General features: G+C 43.6%; 3 protein-coding genes across 4 annotated transcripts; 2 read left to right on the top strand and 1 right to left on the bottom strand.

Moving 5' to 3' along the window:
* Nucleotides 1-184: 184 nt before the first annotated feature.
* Nucleotides 185-2,567, top strand: snrnp35 (small nuclear ribonucleoprotein 35 (U11/U12)). Its single transcript, XM_088440302.1, has one exon. It carries the CDS (start codon nucleotides 301-303, stop codon nucleotides 973-975), a length of 675 nt encoding a protein of 224 aa, XP_088296428.1. The 5' UTR covers nucleotides 185-300; the 3' UTR covers nucleotides 976-2,567.
* On the bottom strand, nucleotides 1,574-4,626 carry LOC148408584 (uncharacterized). 2 transcript variants are annotated; one of them, XM_088440304.1, is made up of 3 exons: nucleotides 2,648-4,626; nucleotides 1,847-2,192; nucleotides 1,574-1,771 (listed from the first exon to the last, which is right to left on the bottom strand). In XM_088440304.1, the coding sequence occupies exons 1-3, from the start codon at nucleotides 2,754-2,756 to the stop codon at nucleotides 1,684-1,686; spliced, it is 543 nt and encodes a 180-aa protein (XP_088296430.1). In that variant the 5' UTR covers nucleotides 2,757-4,626; the 3' UTR covers nucleotides 1,574-1,683. The 2 variants fall into 2 exon arrangements, with proteins under 2 accessions (XP_088296430.1, XP_088296429.1); XM_088440303.1 differs by having other exon boundaries at nucleotides 4,242-4,624.
* Nucleotides 3,914-16,064, top strand: LOC148408583 (rho GTPase-activating protein 42-like). Its single transcript, XM_088440298.1, has 24 exons — nucleotides 3,914-4,473; nucleotides 5,522-5,617; nucleotides 6,176-6,237; nucleotides 7,626-7,697; nucleotides 9,853-9,954; nucleotides 10,030-10,140; nucleotides 10,755-10,859; nucleotides 10,967-11,096; nucleotides 11,161-11,261; nucleotides 11,565-11,674; nucleotides 11,744-11,822; nucleotides 11,891-11,930; nucleotides 12,004-12,066; nucleotides 12,151-12,225; nucleotides 12,314-12,398; nucleotides 12,607-12,665; nucleotides 12,745-12,850; nucleotides 13,176-13,335; nucleotides 13,403-13,553; nucleotides 14,053-14,619; nucleotides 14,683-14,821; nucleotides 15,104-15,181; nucleotides 15,255-15,334; nucleotides 15,524-16,064. The coding sequence occupies exons 1-24, from the start codon at nucleotides 4,320-4,322 to the stop codon at nucleotides 15,610-15,612; spliced, it is 2,814 nt and encodes a 937-aa protein (XP_088296424.1). The 5' UTR covers nucleotides 3,914-4,319; the 3' UTR covers nucleotides 15,613-16,064.
* The last annotated feature ends 217 nt before the right edge of the window (nucleotides 16,065-16,281 follow it).

Raw genomic sequence — 16,281 nt, 5'->3', positions numbered from 1 at the left:
CTTTAATGTTAAACACAGTACCAGTCAAAAGTGTGGAAATGCACTAGCAGAAACTGAAATTCCAGGTCATAAAGTGTCGTCATCATAAAGCTAATAAGTGCAACGCAATCGTTTTTGTCGAAAGATAAAAGATTTATCGAAAGCAACTTTCAATTTTATTAAAGGAACCTTTGGAAAGGACATTTGTTTCCCACCGGATTGTTTACACTATACGCACGCTCAAGCGGAAGCAAAAAGCTACGCGAGCTGTATGTGTTTTAGATGTAACAACCCGCAAGCAACCGAAATAAGAGCCGCGAGATGGATGACTGGAGTCCAATCGCCAAGGTTTACGACCCGCTAAAAGCCGGAAGCATCGACGGCACCGACGTGGAGCCCCACGACCGGGCCGTGTGGAGGGCGATGTGCGCCCGCTACAAGCCCAATAAAGGTGTCGTGGGAGACCCGCTGCTCACTCTCTTCGTAGCCCGACTCAATCCAACGACCACCGAGGAGAAACTACACCAGGTCTTCTCCAAATTCGGCGACATTAAGCGGCTGCGGCTGGTTCGGGACGTGGTCACGGGCTTCTCCAAGCGCTACGCCTTCATCGAGTACAAAGAGGAGCGATCAGTCGTGCGCGCCCGCCGGGACGCCAATAAGCTGGTGGTGGACCAGCAGGAGGTGTTCGTGGACTTCGAGCTGGAGCGAACCCTGAAAGGGTGGATCCCCAGGCGGCTCGGCGGCGGGCTCGGGGGCAAGAAGGAGTCCGGCCAGCTGCGCTTCGGCGGCAGGGACAGACCCTTCCGGAAGCCCATCAATGTCGCCGGACCATCGCAGCAGGAGTGGCCGCAAAGCGGGCGCAGGGAGTGGGAGGGATCTGGACGGCGAGACCGGGACAACAGAGACAACCGGGATAACCGAGATAGAGACGACAGGGGGGGCAGGTGGAGAGAAGACTACCGAGACAGAAGCAGGCATCGAGACAGGAGATGAGATCAGGAGGGTTTTAGTCACACCTTAAATATAAAAAGCGAACTTTTGTTGCCTCTTATTTTTATTATATGAAGGCCAATCTGTAAGATTTAGCAAGACAAAGTTACATAAAAAGCTTACATTGAAATTTAAAAGTGAACTTTTGTCTTTTTTGATTATTTGAAGGGGCGTCTAAGATTGAGCGACATCAAGTGGTGAACAAAACGAAGTAAAAAAATAAGTTTCATCCATCTTCTAAACGTTACAAATGTTATAGCTCATCAATGTATATATTTCTTACATAATCGTAGGTCAAATCATCGGTGATATTAATTTTATAAAAAACTTCTTGAACATAATGAGTAAACTTGTAAAGTGTGGTATCTGACACAAGTGCACACACTTCTTCAAAATCATTGCATTCTCTTATTTCACCACTAGGAAGCACTAATTCTACATCGTTTAAAAACTCTTTGGCCAAGCTGGAAAATTGGATTAGCATTTTTGGATAACGCCTTCATTTGTATGTAACATTACGCAACACGTAATTACGTACGTTACATGACTGCTTTTCAAATGTCTCTACGTTTTGTTTCTTTTGAAATAAAAAAAAAAACAGTTCAGTTGGATCAAGTTCTTTTATTTAGTCACAATCTCCAATGTCAGGTACAAGCTAGAGTAAAGTAGAAAAGCAGGAGAACAACTGTCGCATATGGTGCTATTTTCAAGTCATTCAGTAAGTGTGGAAAGGGTGTCTTCAGAGTGAGTGGCATTCCAGTTTGTGTATGTCTCTCTGTGAACTGTCCCAAACTCCATCCTGCACCAACCACAAATTTCAGAGACAGTAAATGGGTGAGTGTCTCCAAACCAGGGCTTTGATAACAGTTCTCACCTGAAAGCCGGGTTGATTCCAATGTTGTCCCGCTGAGGCAGGGCTGGGGTTCTCCTCTTGCGCCAGGAGGACGGCGGCGGAAAGTCCTTCTGGTACTGAGACAGCATTTCCAGATCTTTGGCGGAGATGTCTGTTTGCTCATCCACCACTGTCTGTCTGCTCTTTCCACTTCCTGTTTGTCTCGAGGACACCGGATGGGAATGGGAGGTCCCCTGCCGCAAGTCCTGGGCACCTAGAACAGAAATGTGGCTTTTCCCGCTGTCTCGTGACTGGACGGTCCTGAAGCAGAACGCCTCTTGAGATGTGGTCTCCATCTTGGCAGGAGTGTCAGGGTAGAGGAGGAACCCTGGATTGTTGGAATGGCTTAAAGCACAGGTGTCGAAATCCAGTCCTACCAACACTCAACAGATCGGGTCCCAGTATTTAAATCGGTCTTCATCAAAACTAACATGGTATTCACAATGTCATTGAGGTCTGCTTTACTGTGGTTTCAGTTCTCAAAAAAAAAATCTGTTCTGAATTTCACTGACATCAAACACCATACGGCCCAGGTAAGGTCAAGAGAGTAGCTTCTAATTCAGTTATTTTCAAAGATAACTTGACAAAAATCCACAAGATTGTTGAGATCGCCACTTCCAGTTCTCACGTTCTCCATGATCATTAGCTTGGGTACATTTGATCAACTGGTTCTGAAAACAAATCTGCTGATTTTCTGACTTGATGCCGCGCTGCTTATGTTTCTCAAACCAGATTGTATCTTTTCTATCTTTAGTGATGCACTGCAAGATCTGTCAATCTCACCTGCCAGTGTAGGAAGTTCACCCCTGTATGTTCGAGTACGTAGAAAGAAGTTGCGGAGTTGTTTGGCATGTTGCGGGTTTTCAATGAAAATGTTGTTTGATTGTTCCATTACCAATCATCTGAACCCCTCTGTAAGCAACTAAACTCCTTAAGTCTTGTATACTGCAGTCGTCATGGTGCAGGCAGGTAAAGTAAGACATTAAAGCAGCTTTGTTATTGCCATGACAACTGTAGTGTAGTGTAGGAGAATTTAGTATAGCTAGGAGCCAGGAAAACCTTCAAGTGGTTTCCTCAGAGCCTTTGACCAGCTGTCCGTAATGCGTCTTCCTCTGAGGCCATACAGCTTGCATCGATCTTGAATCTATTTATTTACGGCACGACCTGCTCCAACTCATAGGCATTATTACATACTTTCTACACAGACATCTGCTCTATTGTGGGCCTTTTATTTTGTTAGGAAAATGTCATTATCACAACGCCCTTTTTTGTTCTACTACAGGTTGTAAGATTTATTTATTTATTTTGTGTGATATTGGTTATTATTTTGCGTTTATTAGATTAATAAACACCAAGAAAGGAGAAAATATTTTTGGCATTCTGATTTGCTTAAGAGGTCTTTCACTAAAGCATTTATTTATTTTAATGACGCAATGTAATTTTTTTGTATAATACCAATGTAATAATACTGAGCAGGTAAATTTTGATTGTTCGTATGTTTTTTTTTGCTGTTGTTTGTTCATTATTACATTGTTGATTGTGCAGCATCAATGTTCATCTCGGGAACGGCTCACGTAAATACTTGATTGAAAGAAGGATCATAAGATCGGACGATGTCTAATTTATATTTTGTAGTTTTCGGTCGTAACATAAGTCGCTACAAGCGTTGACAAACTCCATTTCCGTTACCTGCGCTCTTCTTCTGCGCTGCCATAAAAAGGTGGCAAACCAAAATGCTACTAACGTAAAGTGGACACTGAATAGTTTTACGACTATGATGCATTTCAGATAATAACGGGAAGATGAACATCTTACAACTTTTTACATACAACTCCTCAAAACAGAGTGCAACCAGAGCACAAAACTCAATATTAACGAGGGTTAAAGCACTGATACATAAAAAAAATCAAAAATTGTAGCAGTAGCAGTCGTAGTTTGTAGTGTCCAAGTACTGCAATAGAAATATGAGTACATTACTATTTTATTGAGTTTATGTTATACGAGGCGCCAGCAGGAGTCTCTCGTCCCCATAGTAACCAGGCAGCCTTCCAGTAGACTCTAGCCTCTAAGCTAGCAGCGTCACATTCTTTGCCAAGATCGCCGCTTTGATTTATTTTAAACCAAAGTTGCATCCTGCTCCTTTCTCGCTCGGTTTCACTCTTTCAGCATCTATTGTTGGCGAGGAATACGCCGATTACTCCCTCCGCCGGAGTGTATCGTTTGTTTCCCCCTTTTTCGATTTATGTCCCTAAAAAGTAGCTTCAAGTCTGTCAACGCCGCTCGAGTGTCCGGAAGTGGATTGAGCGAGGGGGGAGAGAAAAAAAAAAAGCGGAGAAAGGCATGAAAAAAAAGAGGTCAAGCGGAGCAAACTTCTCACCCGGACGTTCCCAGCGAGGCTCGGCGCGGTCCTTTTTCGGCGTAGTTTGTGCCCCCCTCGCCGGCAAGTTGAGCTAGGATGGGTCTGCCGACGCTGGAGTTCAGCGACTCGTTCGTGGACAGCCCCGAGTTCCGAGAGAGGCTCCAGTGCCACGAAATCGAGCTGGAACGAACCAACAGGTTTATCAAAGATCTCATCAAGGATGGAAGCATGCTCATATCGGCTCTGAGAAGTAAGATATACTTAAAATAAGCTACAGTGCACGACGTTTTATTTATGTTTAAATGGCCTCCGTAGAGGCTGATCTTGAAAGCCATCGATAGCCATGCTGATTTTTGCTGCCGCTTCCTCATTTTTATAGTCTAAAAGACATTTGCCGTCACAAAACGGAATGACATTGTTAAATGTCAATGTGATTTTTGTCTTTATTGCGTCGTTTTTTAAGTTGTATTCTTCAACATGTGGAAGGCGGGCCACTGATGATCCCTAAGAAAATATCAGATTGGTCCCCACAATGTTGTACCACAAAGACTGGCCCAGCCATTCCTGGCTTGTTTTAAGGAATACATTTTGCTTTTAGTTCGCCGTTGACTGTTTTACAAGTGCAGCCACTCAAATTAAGACTGCAACTATAACTATTGGTACTTACTTTTTGCGGGCTTCTACAACTTACTGTAATTCCCCAAATATAAGACACCCTTTTCCCCCTAAAAAATGAAGACCAAGAGTATGTGTGCATCTGTAAACGGTAACTCAAAACTTTTTTTGACTCCATTTGACTGATGTGTCGGCCACATAAGGCGATTTTTGATGCACAGATGTGCAATTTTAAATAGACTGTATTTTAACAATAATTACAGACTTCAGTTGGTTGTTAGCATCCAATGCCTGTTGCAGCTAACAGCAACTGTACCGTAACTACTACTTACTACTATTTATTCATATCACAACTAAAACTACTGCTTGACAGAACTATTGACAGAACTTCAAACAAAATTGCTACTTTTACCATTGGTTCCAGTCTAAATTTAGAACTACTGTACAAGAAATTGTTTTTCCACATTCACCAAACGTATTTTCCCAGAAAAAAAGACAGCTGCCCTGGGGCCCCCAAATTCCAGGGGCCCTCCTGTCACTCAAACGTCAACTAGTTTCCGCACACTCATATCTTCATGGGGCATTGTATTTGGAACATCAGACACAAGTATCTCAGTCTGAGCGCAGTTACTGAAATTGTGGCCACTTTTTTTGTGTTGTTTTTACTTTATATATTTTTTCAGGTCTTTCTCAGGCAGTGCAGCGGTTCTCTCAGTCACTGCAAGAATTCCAGTTTGAGTGCATCGGAGATGCTGAGACAGATGATGAGATCAACATCGGTGGGTTTGACTCCATTACGCACGTTCATGCATGTCAGCTTTACAGATGCCAGTTGCTCTGCAACCCCACACAGTGACTAGATACAAGATTCAAGAGCTTTATTGTCATATGTAGAGTTGTACCACACAATGAAATTCTTCTTCTGTTCACATCCCCGAGCAGCACATAAAATCATGGTAGACTGAATATTTACATAACTTGAAAACGACTTCAAATTTACTACACATATTTATTATTGTCTAAAATAAAACATGTACAACACCACTATTAATCATAAAATATTAACATTACTATTAATCATGAAACATCAAAAGCCGAATTAAACCCATTTGCGGGCCAGAACCGGGCCGTATGTTTGACACCCCTGCCCCAAACCGAGCTTGAAACCCCAAATCAAAAGAGTAAAATTGAGGTATGGCTCTTGTGGCCCCTATTTGATGACGCACATTACTTCTACTGGCCTTCAGAGCATTCGGAAACCCAGCAGAGCAGCCCGTTAAGCATTTGTTTCCATAGTGACACACTGACTGTGACTTGTATTTGCACTCTGGTTGTAGCTCAGTCTCTGAAGGAGTTCGCTCAACTGCTGAGCACCATGGAGGAAGAGAGAAAGCGTTTGGTGAGTAAGCAGCTCACTTCATTTACTTTTTCATCCACCTGTTGTGTCTGAACCAGAACTTCCTGTTTGAGTAAATAGTGAAAATGTTTCTCTGGCACCGTGATTGGTCAGTTGGGTTTCCCCATGCACACAAGTCTGACTCAGACACACTTCATCACGCTTTGTGTCAGAGTGTGTGTCTTGGTTTGCTACCTTTTCTACTGAGTACCCCTCTTTGTGTGCGGCCTTTTGTGAACGTGCCTACTGGTTGAGGAACCATGTGGAACCTATTTTGACGATTCCCCAGTGAAAGGCAAACCCCCTGCTGCCTGGGAAAGTCCATAAAAGACTCCTGTGTGTGTGGGTGTGTGCGTGTTTTGTTTTCTTTTTTTAAAGAGTTCCACGGCCACACTTCCATATTCCACTGCTGATGTTAGCTCTGGGCAAGGCGGTAGAATAGTGGTTAACATAACTGTTTGATAGTTCTAGGGTTTGGGCTCTATGAGCCTGCAGTTTTTTTTAAAGTGCATTTTTGCGATGCTCTTTGGAAACACTCTAAACCGGATGCATACTATATTTACTATACTTTTATATACCCTAATATAGGGGTTGAAAATGAAGAAAAAATCTTGACTTGTACTCGGAGAAACACGGTAACTCTAAAATGGAAAGCCAAACTCCACTTTGACGCCATAAAACTAACTAACAATGATTTTAAAAGTTTGAATTTTTGAAAATTGCATTTTTAACACCAGCACTGTCAGAACTCTCCATGAAGTCGAACAGTAGTCACAGTTAGTTTCATGGTATCCAATTTCATGATGACTGTTGCAGTGCAGCGGTGAAAGCAACACAAAGAAAGGATTCCTTTCACACACACATGACCTTATGATGTGAAAGTAAAGTCGCGCAGTCGCGACATGTGACTGCAGTGTTGTGTGTTCGCAAACACAAAATTGAGTGTGCGCAACAGCTGCCTTATCACAAATCACATGCTCCTCAGGCATACAGCAGATACTCTATTTATTGCTTTTACAACATCATCTGCCATCTTGGGTCATATGAGTCCAAAGTTTGATTTTTGGAACAGAGAGCTTGCAATCTAAGTTATAATTAGCTTTTTTTTTTTTTTAACTTTTTTGAAATTTACTTTTGCATGACTCCTGATATTTTTGTGCGGTGGTGAATAATTCTGACTTAGTTTTGGTCAAGTCCATTAAATGCTAATAATGACAGTGATAGCAATTCCCAGTTGTTGTTTTTAAGCCCGAGAGTCGTGAGTGTTGGCCTTCTTGCGGGAAAAAGGCGTGTGTAGACGATGACCATGCCATGTTACTTCATCGCTGTTGCGACACGCTCACCCAACTGCCATGACGAACGTTTTTTTGTTTTTTTTTTACCTCCCACAGATCCAAAACGCTGACGACGTGCTAATCTCGCCACTGGAGAGGTTTCGCAAGGAGCAGATCGCTGCAGTTAAGGTACAGTGAAGTGCCATTTTTTTACACGCTCAGTGCCTTTTAGAAAATTGTAAATAGATAGCCCCTAAAGTCAGTTTCACGTTGTTTTGTTTAAAATTTGGCAGACGTGCCTATCATGACAAGAAGCATGAATAAGTCTGAAAGACCTAATACCTGAGATTGAACAGAAATCTTTCATTTTGGTTTGAAGCAGCCATTTCTGATTGATTTTGGCTGCGTGTCCAACAGGTTTTGTCCGCTTCCTACTAAATTAAAAAAAAAATACGTGACAAAAGTTGTGAAACCTTCAGAGTTTTGTCATTGTGTATGGGTGGAGCACAGTAACAAAGTTGGACAACTTGCAATAAAACAAAAAAAATATATATTTTTTTTTTCCCCCCAAAGCCACTTTCCTTCAGCGGGATGCATTTTGGTGTCATGAGCAACTAAAAAGTCTCAAAAACACTTACTTGCCTTCCTCACACATTCCTAAAACATGCATGGCAGGTGTATCGGACACACTAACTTGTCCTAAGGTTTATGTCGGCCATTTTGCTTTGAATCCAAGTAAAATACTCTTTCTTCTGTAGTTAATTCATCAAACTTAACCTTTTTTTTTTCACAATTAATGTCTGATGTTTTATTTAGAGCCGTAGGCAGTCCCGCTGTGGCCCAGTCCCAGTCTTGAGTGTGTAGCTTGGTCAGATAAACCACTGACGTGTCAGGACGGAGGTCATGGGAACGGACGCTGGGAGACGCGTCACAGACTCAAAGCGAAGCGATATAAACATGGCTCGTGTCTGGTTTCAGCAAGCGGCCTAGGGGCCACCGAACATGCCATCACCTAAGGGCCTTTCTTCGATATAGTATAATAACAAAAGTTCAAATAAACTCTCTCCAGAAACCACCAAATATAGATAATCACTCACAAAGCTGACCTTTTACCTCAGATACGCCAGCCATTGGTTACATCAGCCATATTGTGTCAGGTGTCATTCAAAAACAGAGTTCTTAATAGTAATAGAACAAAATCTCAAGTTTGAATCCCCACTGGTGCTGTCGGCCATCTTGTATCAACATGAGCATCAGTTATCTCAGGCATCTTATGTGAGTCACACTCAATAGCGTTTTCACAGTGATGCATAGAACAGAGATACACAAGGGTCTTGCGCAGAAATAGAGTAGTACTAGGGCTGAAAACATTCATCAAATAACAGTCAGAGTAAAATATCTGCATAAAAGATTTGCAGCGATAATCACTTTTCCACACACACTTTTTCTGTTACTGCAAATTTACATACCACACCACATAAAAAAAAGTTGGTTGATGGCCACGAGCCAGGGGAAAAAAGCTCATGTGAGATGGAGAATGTCCAAAATCTGTTGTTATTTATGTGAGCCAATTCAATAAAGCCTATCAGCGCTAGGATGAACATATTGTGATGAGTCTACCACTGACATCCAGGCACTCAGCATGCTGCACAGCTAACGTCAGGCAGTTAACAGCCAGCCGGTGCGTCAATTTGACTGTTGAGCTTCAATTTTTGTGTTAGATGCCATTTAAAAAATAATTTGGGACCTTGCTTGGATCTTAGTCAAAGTTAGTAGATTTCTTGCAAGGCTTAATAAAAGTAGCCTATCGACATCTTAAATTCCGGTGGATGAAAAGAGATCAAACTCAGTGATCAACGGTTTTGTCCTTCTAATTTCCTCGGCCATCTCTTGTTGTTGTAATAACCGTATTGATAATAAATCTTTCTTCCTCAGATGTAATTTGAACTGACGAGTTTCCTTGCTAGAATTAAGAGATATAGTCACTGAACAGTTGCCTTTCCGGCGTGTAAAAGTGGTGACCATAAAACATACTGTACCGATCTGAGCGCTTTACCTATAATTATCTCAGCCATCTTGTGTAAAAATAAATAGGCTTCTAGTACAGCAAGACTGAAAATGGTGAACTGTAAGCATGTGTGGCCAGGACCTGAAAAAACTCAGTCTTCGGTGCTGCTTGTAGAATGTAGCACCAGCGTGCGAGTTGCAGCTGAACTCAAACATCTCAGCCTCGTCATTTTTGATGAATTCTGTTTAAGCGCGACTAAATATTGACTAAAAATATGGAATGCACACAGTCATCTGTTTGGAGAATTTTGAAAAATCCGGCATTTATCTCACTCAGGAGGGCAAGAAGCAATTTGACAAGGAGACTGAGCGGTATTACTCTGTGTTGGAGAAACACCTCAGCCTGTCCCCCAAGAAGAAGGAATCGCAGCTACATGAGGTAGCACACACACACACGCACACACACTTTCTAAGATGCCCACACAGATCGGCAATTGTATTGTTGTCGTCACAGGCTGACTCGCAGATGAGCAAAGACCGGCAGGTGTTTAACGATGCGTCGCTGCAATACGTCTTCAAGATCCAAGAGGTGCAGGAAAGGAAGAAGTTTGAGTTTGTGGAGCCGGTGAGGATAGACAAACGCACACACGGTGATTGTGAGAAGGTTTGAGAACGTCATCTAACTCGGCCAAGTCGAACATCTGCGGTAACGGGAGAAAGTGAAAGAAGAACTTGTGGAAATTCTTGAGGGAACATTTGTAGCAAAATAACACATTTCAACTGCGGAAGTGTAAACTCTTGTCCAAAGGATCAGTTGTTTGTCTAAGTTGACCGTGTGCAAGTAGCATGAAGAGTGTAAACTGAATGTTCCCTCTGGGGGACAATTATAAATGTTCTTTATCTTTTTCTCATGTAGTGGCTTTGAAAACGGGTCCTCTAAGTCATAGCGGCATCGCTTGTGAACTTGATTGTCATTATGATCACAAGAGGAGCGCAAAGACAAGCCAGCCACCAAACGCTCTGTTTTGGCTGCCGATAAACATGTTTTAATGATACATATCAGTGAAGGCCACTTCCTGTTTCAGCCGCGCCGTTTCCTGTGTGGAGATCTCTTCCACAGGCCTAGGAGCGAAAGGCTTTGTTGTGAGCGTAAACAAGAACAGTGACCCAAACAGCAGCCTACGGGTTTCTTTTTTTTTCCTGTTGTGATGATCAATCTTGTTTTGTTGTTGTTGTCAGCTGCTGGCCTTTCTGCAAGGCTTGCTGACATTCTACCACGAAGGCTACGAGCTGGCCAGCGAGTTCGAGCCCTACAAACGTCAGCTGCAGTTCAACCTGCAGAATGTAAATCAAACTACATAAAGACGAGATTATGTTTATAACCCACCGGGTTGCCTGTCATTGAAAAGTTTCATTTGAAACTTCCGTCATTGTTCCTGCGGTATTTTTAGGCACGGAACAATTTTGAAAGCACCCGGGCTGAAGTGGAGCGGCTGATGAAGAGAATCCGCTCGGCCGAGGAGGACTTCAAAGCCCCCGGTTGCTTCACCATGGAGGGCTACTTGTACATCCAGGAGAAACGTGAGCCAAATCAGACTGTCAGAACACGCTCGCAGACATCGCGTGAACTGGCATGTTCCTGTAGGTCCGCTGGGCAGCGTATGGACCAGATATTACTGTACGTATGAGAAGAGCTCAAAGATGTTCACAATGAGCAACACCGAGGCCCGACCGGCCAGCAGACAGGTGAGACACCGTCAGTTTATTCAGGCGCAGATACGTGGGCAAAAAATTGATCAGCCCCTCCCAATATGGGGGTTGAAAATGAGGGCAGAAAAATCTCGACTTGTACTCAGAGAAACACGGTACTTTTATCAATGCAGTTTTAACTTGAGTCTAGTAAATTGCAACTAGCGTACCATGCATTTTTTTCACTGTTATTTCGACTAATTTGGTTAATTCCTATTGCAATTGCTGCCATTTATCATTAATGAACAGCAGGAAGATATCGGATGATGGTCATGAATATGACTTCATTTAATTTTACAGAACGGCATGCTGAATGGAACACCGGAGATGTTCAAACTTCGCTCGTGCGTGCGAAGGAAGACGGACTCCATCGACAAGCGTTTTTGCTTTGACATCGAAGTGATGGAGAGGTAACGGAAGCTTGTAATGACAAATCCATGCCACTTATAGGGTTCAATTCTCATTTTGTTTTTGTGCAGACACGGCGTCATCACTCTGCAAGCACTTTCTGAAGCCAACAGGCGACTATGGATGGAGGCCATGGACGGAAAAGAACCTGTATGAATCACACTTGTTGAATTTTTTTTTCTCCTTTCTATTTAGTAACTGTGTTTATGGCTCCTCAGATCTACACTCTGCCATCTCTACTCAGCAAGAAGGAAGAGAGTAAGAAAGCAGGTTTAGTGTGGCTTCCAGAGCAGCCAGTTGACATCATGTTTTTATTTCTGCTTTTTTCCAGCCTTCCTCAACGATACAGGCTTCAGCTTTGTGAGGAACTGCATTGAGCTTGTGGAAATGAGAGGTAAATAATGATGAAAAATAATACAGCGAACTACAACATACTGTAAGTTCTGAAGTTTTGAATCGGGTTTCCATTCACATGCAGGCCTCAGCACCCTTGGCCTTTACCGGACCGGAGGCGTCAACTCCAAAGTTCAGCGACTGATGACGAGTGTGTTTTGTAAGTAGGAGGCCGCGTTCTGATGTTATTCCATGCTTTGGTGATGATGCCGATGTCGATAAAGTACGAATCATGTCTGCCTTTGTAGCCTCCACTTCTGCTTCGGATGCGCGGCTGGACGCAGACGCTTGGGACAACAAGACCATCACTAGCGGACTGAAGAATTATTTTAGGTGCTTGAATTTCTGCTAAATTTACATCAAACTATAGTTATGCTTCTGATATACCACATTTATGTCATATTTAATAGTGTGTGTGCCATTTACATTACATTTAATGGCCCATACATTCACATTATAGTTTATGTTTTGTGTACCATACTTTGATTATGTTCTATATAAATTAGTACTATCAATAATGACTCACTATGTTTACTAACAGGTGCTTGGCAGAACCTGTGCTGACCTACAGACTGCACAAGGAATTCATCAAGGCAGCGAGTAATAAGGCCTTTAAAAAAATGATATATATAAATATATTGTGTGTGTGTGCGTATTTATAAATGGATGCTTTTTGCAGAGTACGATGACCAGAAGCATCGCGTGAGGGCCATCCACGCGCTGGTCCACAAGTTACCCGAGAAGAACCGGACAATGCTTGACCTCCTGACCAATCACCTCCTCAAGTGTGTAAAAAGGAACACACACGCACACACTTCCACCAACCTGGGACGATCCAAAACTTGAAAACTGTAGTTGCGCTCTCATTCTTTAAATAAAAATCTGCATTGCTGACACCCGCAGGATCGGCGCAGCATTTTTTCAACATTTGTGCCATCTGTTGGATTGCTTTGGTTATTACAACCACAATTTTTCCAAGCGCAATAGATCTTATACATTTGGAATAATTTTGAGAATTTGTCATGCAAAAGCAAGTTCTTGCGGGAGGTCACTAATATATATTATTTTCCTTTATTTATTTTATAATGAAGTTATTTATTTTGTATGTAGAGTGTCATCCCACTGCGCCCAGAACCTGATGACAGTGTCCAACCTTGGCATGATCTTCGGTCCCACACTGATGAGGTCGCAGGAGGAGACGGTAGCCGCAATGATGAACATCAAATTCCAAAATATTGTGGTGGAGATCATCATTGAGAACCATGACAAGGTACGCACGATGAACTAAATCCCACCCGAACGCACGTTAACACTTATGCGCTGTGTTTGGCTCTCAGATATTCGGTGAGGCTCCCGACCTGTCGCTGCCATTGCCTCCAGCACCATCTGCTCGGGCCACGCCTCGAAGGAGCAAGGCGATCTGTTTGTCGTCGGGAAAGAGGAAGGCCCGCCTCTACCCGCCCACGCTTTGTCTGGCAGACAACGACAGTGAGTGCTATATGTACAGAATGCCAATATTAATACCCCTTTCTAGAGTTTCACTTTGCATGCAGGTGTGCGTCTCAATAGCATAGTCAGAAAGAAAAAACAAAAAATCATGAAGCGTCATTAGTATTGTTCCGGAGGCCGGGCAAAATGCAGAGGCGGGCTGGAGTTTGGGGACCACTGTTTTAGCGGAGTTTTATCAAAGTCTGTTGTGCCACACGGTGGACATTCATGGAAGCGCGGTGGAGTTCAGCGATCACTAGTGCTTGCAGAGTTGACTCAACAAATCGCCTCTGAAAATATTTAGATTGCAATCTCTTTTTGTTTGTTTTTGTTTTACCATCCTGGCATGGATGGAGCAAATTAGGTGTGTCTTTAAATTGCTTACCAGTGATGGGTCACTGTGACGCTTAGAACGAAAAAAAAAACAAGAATTTTAACGTGTTTAGTCAATATTTTTTTGTACTCTACATGATGCCATTATTTATGTTCATGTCTCCAGGCGACACATTCAGCAGCAGCAGCCCTGGCGCCACCCCAATGGGCAGCCAGGATTCGCTGTCGTCGCATTCCTCTGAGAAGAACAGCGCGTCGCAGATGTCCCCTCCGTCCTCGCCGCCCGCCGAGCCCTGCTCCTCCTCACAAGTCCAACCGCCTCCTTCCTGCTCGTCCAACGGGGACGATAGGAAATGGCCGACGGACAAGGGGACGGCGTCCGCGGCGTTATCCGCGTCGTCTTCCGTCGCATCTCTGCGCTCCGCAGCAGAGCGGACGGAGTCCACAATCTCCCTGTCCTCCGCCAAGGAGTCCAAATCTCTGTCCTCGTCCTCCACCGTGCAGCTCTCGTCCTCGGGATCCCCGGCCAGGCAGGCTCGCTCCGTCCCCAGGGTGTCGTCTGTTTCGTCTCTGAAGAGCACCCGAGACGAGACAAAGGAGTCTTCGTCGTCTCCTCGGCTGCACAGGACGGCGGCTTACAGGACGGCATCGTCATCTTCGTCCTCTTCCTCGTCTTTGTTTCCTTACCCGCTGTCCACATCGTCCTCACTCACCTCCCTGCACATCTCAGAAGGTAGGCTCCATCTTCCTCTCACGCTTTTAAAAGTACCTCCAATTTTTGCGTCTTTCTTTCCAGACTACCGAAGCTGTCACGGCTCCGTGCAGAGTTTAGCCTCGTTGGATCCGCGAGACGTCACGCGGACACGGAAAATGGCGCACGCACGGCATGGATCGGACATCCTGACCACCAACGGCTACCAGAGACCAGGATCAGTGTAAGTGTCCCAAGGCCGTATATAGGTTATGAATAACTGTTATGTTACTGAGTCCGAGATGTCAAACATATGGCCCGCAGGCCAGACTTGGCCTCTCAAGCATGTCCATGATAACAGAACACAAACTGCAGTTTTTCACTAAAATAACTGCTACTGCTTTTTTCACACTTGAGATCAAATTTGGGTGAAAGTGGCACCTGAATTAAAACAATTTTGGCTGCCCCGTTCCAAAGTAGTGTTACTATGGCAACTCATCCCACACACTGTTTGTTTCTTTTCCAGGTTATCCATACAGACACAAAAGCAACAACGTGAAAGCTCGGTGTTCTCCTCTGCTTTGGACATTTGTGTTTCCGGAAGGTTGGTGGACTCATGAATTCAAGCTGTGCACAAATTGAAAAAAAAACAAAAAAAACTTTCGCCGGTCTTGCAGGGAAGCAAAAGCACTGTACTCCTGTGAGGCCGAGCACAGCCACGAACTCAGCTTCCCGCAGGGGGCGCTCTTTTCAAATGGTAAGCTATGACATCCGAGAGACGCTGTTTTGATCAGCAACTACAGCGAATGACATCAATTACCTCTGCCAAGGAAACCTTCTATAATGTTTCTATACGAATTAGCAGGATTACTCAAAAACCTCTAATCCAATTTTCATGAAACACTGAAGGAGTGTTCATTATCTATTATTTGTTTTGTCTTGGTAGTACACCCGTCAGTGGAACCGGGCTGGCTCCAGGCGACCTACCAGGGAAGGACGGGCCTGGTGCCCGAGAACTACATCGAGTATACCTGAATGTTTGCGATGTCATCACTGTATGGACACCTCAATCTCTGTGAGGTCATCACTCGACTGCCAGACTTGAAGACATCCGTAAAGCTTGTACCGTTTATATTTGATCATGTAGCTGAAATCACTGAACAGTGCGTCATGACTGATTCTCATCCATTTACTGTAGTCGTCTCACAGCAGCGTTTTGATTTTCGATGAATCGTAATAATTTAATTCTTACTATTGGTCAAATCATGTCGTGTCGGCACATGTGGGATATGTGGAAGTAAACTGTCTTCCTACTGCTGCCTGATGTGCCTTGGTGTTCTAATAAAGATCTTGTACATTCCCGAATAATATTTTCTGGATTGTTTTTATGTCTTGTGATTGACAGATGTCCAAACAGGCTGTACCCTACAAAATGTCGTACTTAACAAAATGTTGAAAAATAATCATTAAAAGGAGTCTGGTCCTCATCACTGCCTAGTAGCCTATCACATGATCCTTCCCTATGTTTTTCTTTGTTGTTAGTTTTTAACAGGCCAAACGGGCTTCTTGTCCCGGATTTTAAATTTTCCCACTTCTCACCACTCTGAAATGGACTTGCGCAGAAATGGACGGTACCGCCATACCGGTGTATTCGAAAAACACCGCGCGGAACTTTTACCTCCTGTCCCTGTTTAACACGGAACT

Source organism: Hippichthys cyanospilos, chromosome 18, assembly GCF_059441005.1.
Source record: "Hippichthys cyanospilos isolate Australia breed blue-spotted pipefish chromosome 18, RoL_Hcya_1.0, whole genome shotgun sequence".
Lineage (NCBI taxonomy): Eukaryota > Metazoa > Chordata > Actinopteri > Syngnathiformes > Syngnathidae > Hippichthys > Hippichthys cyanospilos.
The sequence above is the reverse complement of the archived record's forward strand: the minus strand, read 5'-3'. Positions and strand labels throughout refer to the sequence as shown.

What these genes read in the sequence shown, in the direction of transcription:
- snrnp35 (XM_088440302.1), top strand. Translation starts at nt 301, where the DNA reads ATGGATGACTGGAGTCCAATCGCCAAGGTTTACGACCCGCTAAAAGCC.
- LOC148408584 (XM_088440304.1), bottom strand. Translation starts at nt 2,756, where the DNA reads ATGGAACAATCAAACAACATTTTCATTGAAAACCCGCAACATGCCAAA. An exon ending in TGAACTTCCTACACTGGCAG is followed by an intron (nt 2,193 to 2,647) that starts GTGAGATTGACA and finishes CCAACAATCCAG; the next exon opens with GGTTCCTCCTCTACCCTGAC. An exon ending in GGAATCAACCCGGCTTTCAG is followed by an intron (nt 1,772 to 1,846) that starts GTGAGAACTGTT and finishes TGGTTGGTGCAG; the next exon opens with GATGGAGTTTGGGACAGTTC.
- LOC148408583 (XM_088440298.1), top strand. Translation starts at nt 4,320, where the DNA reads ATGGGTCTGCCGACGCTGGAGTTCAGCGACTCGTTCGTGGACAGCCCC. An exon ending in GGACTGAAGAATTATTTTAG is followed by an intron (nt 12,399 to 12,606) that starts GTGCTTGAATTT and finishes GTTTACTAACAG; the next exon opens with GTGCTTGGCAGAACCTGTGC. An exon ending in CTGACCAATCACCTCCTCAA is followed by an intron (nt 12,851 to 13,175) that starts GTGTGTAAAAAG and finishes TTTTGTATGTAG; the next exon opens with AGTGTCATCCCACTGCGCCC.